The 12,203-nt window shown below is 44.9% G+C and overlaps 1 protein-coding gene across 3 annotated transcripts in view; it reads right to left on the reverse strand.

The window, feature by feature from the left end:
- LOC139048146 (glutaminyl-peptide cyclotransferase-like) overlaps nt 1–12,203 on the reverse strand; it is a 107,847-nt gene that overhangs the window by 58,391 nt on the left and 37,253 nt on the right. For all 3 annotated transcript variants that reach the window (XM_070522672.1, XM_070522671.1, XM_070522673.1), the window contains one exon: nt 6,358–6,468. In XM_070522672.1, coding sequence (XP_070378773.1) covers nt 6,358–6,468 — 111 coding nt within the window. The remainder of the gene's footprint in view (nt 1–6,357; nt 6,469–12,203) is intronic.

Here is a 12,203-nt window from a genome sequence, read left to right on the forward strand (position 1 = left end):
ACGCTACTACCAGAGGCGTCGCTACCATAGGCCAGCAAGAGATCCGGAATTCAAACAAGTAACACATTTACTTCTCCTACCAAGCGATGTCCCGGCTCGGCAGACTAGACGAGTATGACCCTAAGGTTCAGAACTTCAAATCTTATGTCGAACGATTTGAGCATTACATCAGGGCAAACGAGATAGCGGAAGTGAAGAAACTGTCTGTTTTCTTGACAGTAATTGGTGCAGAAGCATATGAAATTCTCAAAAACTTGGTTGTTCCATTGCTACCAGGAGATAAGACCTTCGCGGAAGTAAAGGAGCACTTGCAAAGCCACTACAGCCCGAAGACGTCTGTAATTGCAGAAAGGTGCAATTTCAACCACCGAGTGCAACTTGACCACGAAAGTGTCGAAGACTTCATAGTAGAGTTGAAGCACCTAGCCCGCAAATGCAACTTCAGGCCATTTCTCCTGGACGCTCTACGCAACAGATTGGTAGCTGGGATCCGAAGTGAAGAAACGCAGAAGGCGTTGTTCACGGCTGACGCACTCACGTTTGAAAGGGCATGCAAAATAGCTCTTGACAGTGAATTGGCTGCGAAACAAACAGCCGCAATAAAAGCAGGAAGCCGGGCGGAGAGCATAAATGCAATGGAAATGAAAACTAACGAGCATCAGCGCAGCGACCGTGACCAAGCGAAGGATAAAAGCTCGGCGCAAAACAAGACCAAGAAACAAAAATGTTACCGCTGTGGCAAGACACATGCACCAGAACATTGCTGGTATAGAAAATACTCGTGCAAGCTATGTTCAAAAGTTGGACACCTTCAAAACATGTGTGGAACGAGCAAAAGTGATCTGAAGGCACATGCAGTAATGGAATCGTCAAACGGAGACGAGCACACTCTGTACAACTGCACAGTCGACACATCTGTGAAGAACGGTTATGTGGTGACTGTAAACGTGGAGGGTCAGAAAGTGTCAATGCAGGTGGACACGGGGGCCGCAGTGACAGTTGTACCTGAAAGTGTGTACAAAGAGGAGCTTGTGCGTGTGCATTGTGAACCAACTTGGGTTGTTCTAAAGACGTACACAGGCGAGAAAATGGATGTCATAGGGCAATGCAATGTAACCGCTACCTATGAAGGGCAGAGTGCAGTTTTACCAATCGTTGTTGTGAAAAACCGCGAACGCGAGTTACCTGTATTGCTGAGAAGAACCTGGCTTAACAAGCTTCGGCTAAATTGGAAATCGCTTTGCAGTGTGCGCAGCGAAGACAGAGTAGATAAGATTCACGCAAAGTTTCCAAACGTGTTTTCGCAATCGCTGGGTGCTATCAGGAACTTCAAGGCGCAAATTGTTTTGCAACCGGGTTGTACGCCGGTGTTTTGTAAAGCACACCCGCTTCCTTTTTCTTTGCGCAAACAAGCAGAAAAACGCCTCGCTGAGCTTGAAAGCCAAGGCGTAATAACGCCTGTGAGTAGAAACAATTGGGCAACTCTACTGGTTTTGGTCCCAAAGAAGCAAGGTGATCAAATACGTGGTGATTACAAAATCACTGTAAATCCGGTACTTAAAATAGACCACTACCCACTACCACAACCAGAGGAATTGTTAACAGCACTGTGTGGAGGCAAAGTATTTTGTGTCTTAGATTTGTCATCAGCATACCAACAAGTGGTACTGAGCCCAGAATCAAGACATATTCTGACGGTTAACACGCACAAGGGGCTCTATCAATATAACAGACTTCCTTATGGAATAGCCAGTGCCCCTGCTTTGTTCCAGCGCATGATGGATAAGGTTTTGCTTGGTATTCCGAATGTTGGTTGTTATATTGATGATGTCATAATTGTAGGCCAGGACGTGGACATTGCCAAAAAACGCCCGAGCGGGTGCTAGGCAAGCTTTCGGAGCATAACATTATGTTAAAGCTAGAAAAATGTAAGTTTTTCCAAGATTCTGTCTCGTACCTTGGGCACAAGGTCAGCGCCGATGGCATCTACCCGACAGAAGAGAAAGTGAAGGCAATCCTGCACGCTCCTGAGCCAACAAGTGTAACCGAATTAAGAGCATACTTAGGGCTGCTCAATTTTCACAGCAAATTTATGAAGAATGTGTCATCTATAGCAGAACCAATGTACATATTGTTACGGAAGGGAGAATGATGGCTGTGGACGAAGCAGTGTAGTAACGCTTTTAAAGCGACTAAGCATCTGCTTGTAAACAGCCATGCTCTTACCTACTACGACGCACACAACCCGCTCGAGTTGCAATGTGACGCGTCTGCGTACAGCGTTGAAGCTGTTATTTTTCACGTGCTGCCGGACGGAGAAGAGCGTCCGATAGCCTTTGCTTCACGAACTCTGACGTCAGCTGAGAAAAATTATGCACAATGTGAAAGAGAGGCCCTAGCGCTTATCTTTGGGCTTCAAAAGTTCCACAAGTTTCTTTTCGGTAGACAGTTTATGTTGTACACAGACCATCAGCCACTCGTAAGCATCTTGGGACAAAACAAAGCGACACCGTCGCAAGCAGCTGCGAGATTGCCAAGATGGTCCATGATAATGTCCACATACCGGTATACCTTAAGTACCGCAAAGGAGCTGAAATCGAAGTGGCTGATGCTCTGTCTCGTCTACCTCTACCGTCTTGCCCCAAATCTGAGAGTTCGGAATGCTTTTCTGTGTTTGAAAGCACTCCGTTGAACTCTTCTGACGTAGCTAAGGCCACTGCACGGGATGGCAAACTGTGCAGAGTGGTCGAGTACATGTGATATGGTTGGCCTTCAGAAGTGCCTAACAAGCTCCAGCCATACTACATTAGACGTCTAGAGCTATCACTAGAGCAAGGTTGTGTCACGTGGGGCACAAGGGTGATCGTGCCCGAGGCATTGCAACCGGCTGTGTTGTCCTTGCTACATGAGGACCACCCAGGCACCTCAAGGATGAAAATGCTGGCTAGAGGCTTCATTTTGTGGCCAGGTCTCGATAAAGCAGTAGAAGATTACGTACGAACCTGTCGGGTTTGCCAAGTCGTGCAACCAGCCGCGCAGCCTGTACCACTACACCCTTGGCCTTATCCATCCAAGGTCTGGCAAAGGCTGCATGTTGACTTTGCTATGAAAGGACAGCTTAACTTTCTAGTCTTAGTAGACGCCTATTCTGAGTGGATTGAAGTATGGCTAATGACCTCAATCGTCACAAGACAAACGATTTCCAAACTTCGAAGTGTCTTCGCGGCGTACGGATTTCCCAACGAAATTGTGAGTGATAATGGGCCGCGATTTGTATCACAAGAGTTCGAAGACTTCTTGGCTAAGAATAACATAAAACATACAAGAACACCGGCCTATCACCCAATTTCGAACGGGGCAGCCGAACGTCTAGCCCAACAACGAAGCGCGCATTGCTGAAGCAGCTGCTATCAGATGTCTCGCAAAACCAAGAATTGGTGCAAACTGGGTTAGACAGCTTTTTGATGAGCTATCGGAACACGCCACATAGTGTGACAGGCAGCACTCCTGCGCAGCTCTCCTTAACGAGGCAACCTAAGACCAAGTTGTCATTCCTCAAACCCGATTTTAAGCAAGATATGCTCAACAAACAGCTGAACAGCAAGCGGCAGAAAAATAAGCACCGAGGTACTGAACGTGGATTCTTAGTGAGTAACAAAGTGTTTGTTAAATGCGTTCGTGGTGAAAATGTGGCTTGGGAAGACGGCGTAGTTACTCAGATTGAAGCCCAGTGACATATCTTGTGAATGTGGCGGGTGAAGTGCGCTTTGTGCATGCTGACCATTTGCGTCACTCCTTTGCGAGACCTGTCTCAGCTGAACCATAGCAGCTACTTCCCGACAAAAGGCGCTTGGCTGAGCTGCAACAACCGCCAGATACAGATCCCATAGTTACCCCTACAAGACTCCCTATGGCCGCTGCAGAACCCGTGGAATCTGCATTACGGGACTCTATGCAGAGTCTAACTCCTCGGGCTTCAACCGACCCTCTGACTACGGCAACAACAACGACTTCACACAAGGACACATCCCCAGCAGAGCAGAGCACAGAAGTTCCAAACAAGCCCGAAGTTATGCCTCGATGAAGCGGCCATGCGCGACGTCTGCCGAATAGGTGTAGACATGAGGACTTTAGGAAGTGAAGTGTGGACTTAATCTAAGTGGGAAGGAACGTCGTAGCGCAAGCTTTGTGTGACGTCTTGTGATATCTAACTATGGTCTGATATAGTGAAGCCACACGACCCTGTGACGTCATAGCGTTTTCTGTATAAGAATAAGCCGTTCTTGGCAATAAAGTTAGTTGCCTTTCTGCTCCTGGACCGTTGTCGCTCTTCTGCGTTAGTTCACCTAGCACTAATTTTGTTCACAGTTAATTACTTCTCAGTGTATGACCTACTTTTGCAAACCTCAGCTAATATGTACAGGACTCAATTGGACGTGCTCAAAGATATAGCCTTTACTCCTCTGTCTACAAGTCGCAAACACAGTTTCAGGATATATATGGAGGCACTTGTTAGGAAAAGATGGTAACATTAGTAAGTACCTATGCTGGTTATTATTACAGCAGCTAATTTATAGACACCTCTTCAGTCTTTCCATATTGTGCACTAAATTGGTGCAAAGTTTCAGTTAACTCTAATTCCTCCACAGCAACTGTTTGATCCTTGGGCAAGTTGTGGAGACTATATGGTCATACGCAAGGTATATATGTGGTCATAAATGTGACAGATATGGTGCAAAATTTCCATCAACTACTCACACAGCAAAACCTAACAGCAGTTACTCTGTAAGCTGCAGCAGCTGCATATACAAATGTGTTTAACTTCTTATTTTTTTCTGTAACTGAGCTAACGGCAGTAAACGGCAGCTAGTGTGCCCATGTAATGTGGGAATGTGGGTTCTTGGACTTGGCCATGGCCTCCAAGAAAGACATGGAGACCACAACATTGAAGGTTTACAACGCCAGGCTAGCTGTGACCACTGGGCATTACGAGCATGTGCACAAGAATTTGTACCGTGCCACAGCCAGTTATTCCCTGAGCAGTCAATACGAGGTGTCCCATAGTAACTAGGGTCAGCAGGTCTGTAAATTTCAACAAATTTGTCTGCAAATTGTCTGGTGCACTTTCTTTTTTTCTTCAGATAACACAAAGCAAACGATTGAAGAGTCATCACTATGTAATCAAGAACAAGGCATCATTAACCCTTTCGCTGTCGGACCTTTCTGGCCGTGACGCACCCCCAGTGTCGGCTTGGTTTCAGGGAACGAGCATAACAGGGAATGAGCATAGCAATTTATTTTTGATTATAATTGGTATACAAGTAACATAGTCAATGCAATATGCACATTTCAGTGTTCTGCAGCTGCTGTTAGTAAGCATCATCACTATCATCAGCCTGACTATAAAATTCGTTTAACATCCGAATCTGACGATGCGGAACCCTCTTCCTCGCATGCGACTCTGTCCGAGTCCGAATCCGAGCTCGGCTCGTAATCTGAATCGAAACTGAGCCACCGCTCCAATGAGCAGACGAAGGTCCCGCGCACTGAGCCATCCGAAAGTAACCGCGCGCAGGGAGGATGCGCTTTCAGTCGCCCGCACAACGGAGAGAAATGTGACGTCGCGTGATCAAGAAGACAGAGGGAGATGGAAAAAGGCTAAAACAAAGTTCGAAGAGCTTTACGTTTACTGCTGCAAGTCGGAAGTGAGGGTGCGGCGAGAGAGCGAAAGCAGCAATCGAGTCACCCTTTTCGGAGAGGCAACGGCACCTGCGCCTGAACTTGACGCGCCGTAGCAGGCACACCAACAGAAGAAAAATAAAAACCTTCAAACCAGCGGAGATGGCAGAACAACCCTTGAACCCGTAACTTCACGTGCGCGACGCATGATCCAGCGAATGCGGAGCCACCGCGCCACTCAGCAAAGAGAAAGTGGGGAGTGGCAGTCGCACCGTACTCTTCAATACATGGACTAACACAGGTCGAGGCGAATATACGAACTTGTAGAAAGAGTCAACAGATGGCGGGGCCGATCCAGGAGCACCAGCTTTGCGCTCAGGCGCGAAATTTTGAACGCCCGATAGAGAACGTACCGGTACGTCAGTGACACTGTGGGGCGGGAACGCGATAACGTACCGGTACGTCCGTGACAGTGAAAGGGTTAATTGATTTTGAGTTACATGTGGTTTTGCCCTAATTTTATTTCACCTTCTTTATCCAACAAACTTCAATGGTGTCTTATACCTGCCTATGTTACACCACTATGCTAGTTTACAACAATCAACAACACAATTGCTGGCCCAATGGTGACAGAGCTTTGCATCATAGAGTCTGCTTGCGGGAAAGTGTCGGCCTTACCCGCCTTTTCTGTTCCTTCAGTTTGTCATCGAGCACTGTGGCCAAGTAGATCAGCTGGGCACAGGGCACCGCAGAGTCAGTGGCACCCAGGAACACCCCGCCCTTGTGGACCTGGTCACGACAGACAGCAGCTCTCAGAATGAGCACAACACCGGGGCACTCCTACATGACACACATGAATTGCAGACCCTCTTCACTGGCTAGTACACTCTCTACACACAGAGGGTGCTTGCATCGTGCCTAGCCATTTCTGGCCTCAAGACCCGCCGCACTGCCTCCACGGTGGTCTGATTTGAAGTTGCAGTGGAGAGAATGCCAAAAATTTTCCTGTATTTAGATTTAATTAGGTGCTCGTTAAGGTGCACCAGATGGCCTAAATGAATCCAGAGCCCCATCCCCTACAGCCCACTGTGCAGTTTCAGGATGCATTTTTTTTTAAATCTGTTAAATATGCTGTATGCATACACACTTGCGTAAGTTGCCTCCTGATCAGTGGACTGAACACAGTGGCATTCTCACATGGACCTTTGTGCTAAAAGCTAATCGGCTCCACAGTGTTTTGTGTTCACAACGGAGAAGCATCAAAAAAAGATGTGCCACTCGCTAATGGCATTCTGCTAACCCTGCCTTACTGTAGCTACTGTGCTACCATTGCTTCGCCCTTGTATCATAGCGCCACAAGCCCGGAATAGAATGTCAAACCAGGTTCCCGGAAAAATTTGATGGCACCAAAAATTTAGTAGAAACTCATCTGTGCTAGTAAATTGGTTCCTGTACTCGGCTAGCTTCATTCACCGAAACTCACTGAGATTCAGTCACAAATTAAATATACGTTTAATATACGTTAGAGAGTATGCCTACCAATGAGTGGTTTACTCGTGTTACATAAGAATGTTCAAGGCTAAACGTTTCATCACAAGACACAACGTAAATGAGAGATGAATGCCAGTATGTCTTTCCGATAAACTACCGTAAATGCAGCCATCCAGCCCGCTAATCTTTGCAATGCAGACGATAGTCCAGGTGTTCGCCAGTCTGCTACTGTTCACCTCGGTGCGCATCTCTACCGGTGCATCATCAGAGTGCACACTGCAATGCTCCGAAGCGGCACCAGGATACTACCAGCTGCCACTAGGGGAACAGTAGCTAACAGAATCAGAGGCAGCATGGACGGCCACATCATCATCGACGTCAACAGTATCATCGGACATAAAAGTGCTCCCAGCACCGCCCCGTAGACTCGTTGACTGCACCTCAATTTAGCCATCTATACCGCTGACCTTTGCTATGCAGACAATTGTTCGGGTGTTTGCCAGTGTGCTACTGTTGACCTCGGCGCGCATCCCTACTGGTGCGTCACTGCAGTAAGCACTGCCATGCTCCGAAGCGCCGTCAGGATACTACCAGCTGCCACTTGTCGACTATCCACCTGGGATGACCGTGCCGCCAGGGGAACAGTGGCTAACGGAATCAAAGGCAGCAATGACGGACACATCATCATCGATATGAACAGTATTAGAGGACATAAAAGTGCTTTCAGCACCAGCACCGTCCCGTGGGCTCGGTGACTGCACCTCAACGCAGTTATTTAACCCGTTAATCTTTGCAATGCAGGTTAGTAAACCCTATACCCTGTTTGCCGAAAAATCAAGCAATGATGTTTTGGTGCAGCTCTCCAGCCCACGATGCTGTGTTGCCATTGCCACTGAGTGTGCTTGTGTTATTAATTCTTTGCTCATGTTACCGGGAGATAGTGAAACTAACCTGGGTCCTAACGGAAATGATGCTGTACTGGCAGAGCTTCAGAGAACAGCTGTAGGCCAAGACAAGTTAATTATCCAAGTACAGAGCCTCAAATACCAGTCAATTACTACTGATAAAACAATAACCGACTTATGCAAACTAATGAATGATCTAGAAATACACTGCCAAGCAGTCCTTCCCCTCCGAAACTACATAGAAAAGATACAGGCAGACACAAGCAGCATGTTTCCCATGATTCAAGAACTAGAAAACCGCCTAGATGCCACCGAAAACTAATCACGGTGAAATAACCTCATCTTCTCTGGTATCTCAAAACCCTACTTACAGTGAAACATGGGCCAAATTCTAAAAACTAATCACCGAGTTTCGTCATAATAATCTATGAATAGCCGCGGAATCATGACTTAAAAAGAGCTCGTCGCCTTGGTTGTCATTCAGTTGGTAAAAATTGTCCCATAAAAAATTGTGAAGTTCACGTGTTCCTGAACCAAAGACACAATCCTATTAAATACTTTCTTTATAAAAAATACTGACTTTGGCATTGGCGAGGCCTTTCCGCTCCGTTCAACATGCGCGCGTGCAAACAACTAGCTCCAAAGCTAGATTTGCAAAGTTTTCCTTGCGATTTAAAACTGATTTAAAACCGACTTAAAACCGAAACGTTACGTTCTTTTTTTGATACCTCATCCAATGCCATTAAAGAAATCGCATAGCAATTGTTCCCTCACCATGCTCCAACAAAACACCATGCACAGAACTTTCCAACATGCTCTCATTTTCCGCGATAATCACTAACATCCATAGTTTCCTTCCAAAGCTTGAACTCATATAGAACATAACTTCTTAATTCAGGAGCAACATACTGACACTAACTGAAACTTGTTTGAACGATTACCTTTCAGATGCCGAAGTCCTACCTCATTTACCCGAATTCCATGTTTACCGTAACAACCGAAAAGGGTCGCAGGGGGGTGTTCTTGTTGCAATTCACCGTGGTATACCATGTTCTGTTGTACATGTCACATCAAACAATGAATCATAGTGGCTCATCTGTCAAGCACCACCGAAACGGTGCTCCTTGGCGTTCGCTATAGACCACCACAGACTAATCCAGACTACTGTCGACATCTGAAGAAGTGCCTAAAACAGCTTGTTGCCACTTACCCAAATGCACACATTCTCCTTTTCGGTGACTCTAAGCAAAAATTGATGGGCAGAATCTAGGTACATTCTTATTAACATGTCATGTAGAGGCCAAGAACTTCATTGATGTATGTTTAAACTTTAACCTCAGTCAGTTGGTCTCAGACCCAATGCACATTATGCAAGAAACTGCGGACATCCTTGACCTAATACAGTAGAATCTCGTTTTCCTGGCGCCAACGTTCGCAATTGAGAACACAAAAAAAAAAAATGGCCCAATAGATTTATTCATACGTTCCCGGAAAGCACAATTTTTCGGCACCAATGTTCAGTATGTTGCCAAACTGCGATCGTATGATATGTTTTCCAACCGCTAGATCTCATGTAAACAAGAAAATGCACGTGCCACACACGATCGAGAATAGTACATAGCTGCCCACGGCAGCAGTTTCACCGCAATACAGGAAAAAGAAAATAATGCTAACGTGAAGTTGATTTTTGACAAGCTAAGCATGGACGGCAAGCGCTTCAAACTTACTAAAAAGAAATGAATTCACAAGATGAGCAGCAGGCCCTTCATAATTCTGAACATGAATTGCCACAGTGTCGTGAATAAGACTGCCCAGCTTGAGAGCATGCTTTTTACACTAGACCCTGACGTGGCTGTACTAACCGAAACCTGATTAAGCAATGATATATATGACAGTGAATACGTACCAAATAATTATAAAGTGTTACGTAGGGACCGGAACAGAAGAGGGGGAGGTATTGCTGTACTGTATAAATCTTCCATTATGCTGCAGACAATGCCTGATGTTCTGAATGTAGAAAGCATATATTTTGCAAATTAATTATCATCATCAGCCTGGTTACGCCCACTGCAGGGCAAAGGCCTCTCCCATATTTCTCCAACAACCCCGGTCATGTAATAATTGTGGCCATGCCGTCCCTGCAAACTTCTTAATCTCATCCGCCCACCTAACTTTCTGCCGCCCCCTGCTACACTTCCCTTCCCTTGGAATCCAGTCCGTAACCCTTAATGACCATCGGTTATCTTCCCTCCTCATTACATGTCCTGCCCATGCCCATTTCTTTTTCTTGATTTCAACTAAGATGTCATTAACTCACGTTTGTTCCCTCACCCAATCTGCTCTTTTCTTATCTCTTAACGTTACACCTATCATTCTTCTTTCCATAGCTCGTTGCGACGTCCTCAATTTGAGTAGAACCCTTTTCGTAAGCCTCCAGGTTTCTGCCCCGTAGGTGAGTACTGGTAAGACACAGCTATTATACACTTTTCTCTTGAGGGATAATGGCAACCTGCTGTTCATGATCTGAGAATGCCGGCCAAACGCACCTCAGCCCATTCGTATTCGTAAATTCGTAAATTATACGTGAATAATTTCAGATATATCTTTGGAACTGTGTACAGAGCTTGTAACTCCTCTGTTGATAACTTGGGAGCGCTTATCAACTTATATGCATTCATATGAAACGTGAGATAATAAATTAATACTAACCGGAGACTTCAACTTGCCAAATATCAACTGGGATGCTTTTTCTTCGTATTCAGTTGAGAGTGCGGAAAGCGTTGTGACCGATCTAGCTTTTAATTTGGATTTACTATAGATTGTTAAGGATTCACAAGAATTAGAAAAATGATTCAGCATCCATTCTTGATTTGTTTTTTGTGAGTGGCGCCATAAAAGACAGCATTTCATGTACAGTAACATCGGGTATTTCTGATCATAAGGCAGTTGTCCTGACGCTAAAAAGAACTTCAATCAATCGAAGCAATAAAGTTCAAACATTTCCACATTTTTCGAGAGCTCATGATGACTGTATAATAGATGTGCTAGTTTTTATTTACGGTTGCTTTTAAGGCCTTGATTGTAGTGCAAACAACCTCTGGCTTTTTTTCAAGTGCCTCATTTCTTATTGTGTGGAACGTTTTGTTCCTAAAATATTGAACCAGTCCAAGCACCCTAATCCATGGATTACGCGGGAGATGTTATAAATAAGGCGGAAACTTAAGTGATTAAAAAGAAAACGCGCCAAAGTGAAGGACGGTGAACAACCAGAAACCGCTATTGATAACTTAACTGAAACACTTAAAGAAAAAATTGTCGAAGAGCACTATCACAGCACATTACTACACGACTTTATCAGATCATCTCCCAAGAAATTCTGGAGGGTTGCGACACCAGTCTCTTTGACACCTTTCTTATAAATGGCGAAAGTGTGTGGGATGAGAAAAAGTGTGCTGCGACATTAATAACCATTTTAAGAGTGTAATCACAAGTAATGACGGCTGTTTACCATGCTTTCTGCTGAACTGCCTTCCCTTTCTGACATTGTTATTACGGAACACGGCATTCTAAATTTATTGTTAAATCTTGACATTAAAAAACCTCCAGGGCCAGGTGATATTCCAAACTGTTTTCTAAAGCATTATGCTGAATGGTCTGCAAAATACCTGTACATTCTATTCGCGACGTCAATCAACGAAGGATCATTACCGGAAGACTGGGAAATTGCCAGACTAAAGCCTTTGAATAAATCTGGGGATAAATCTTCGATCAAAAATTACAGACCAATTTCATTAACAACATCTTGTAAGCTCTTAGAACATATAATTATCAAACACATAACTGTTTTTTTAGATGAACATGACGTTTTAACAAACATGCAGCATGGTTTTAGAAGTGGCCTTTCAATGACTGCTCAACTAATTGAAATCACACATACAATACTTATTCGAATCTAGGCCGATAGTTCTTTTCAAATCATCATATTCCAAACTCTAGGGTCACCTTAGATTCGAGGATTTTAAAAAACACGCCAGTTTTTCATTAAAACTGCTAAATATGGTGCATAGCTAGCGCCATCTAGAAAAGTCAGTATCACAGCAGCTACTAGCCGTGCTAGTAACAAACCGT

Source organism: Dermacentor albipictus, chromosome 7 (genome assembly GCF_038994185.2).
Source record: "Dermacentor albipictus isolate Rhodes 1998 colony chromosome 7, USDA_Dalb.pri_finalv2, whole genome shotgun sequence".
Classification (NCBI taxonomy): domain Eukaryota; kingdom Metazoa; phylum Arthropoda; class Arachnida; order Ixodida; family Ixodidae; genus Dermacentor; species Dermacentor albipictus.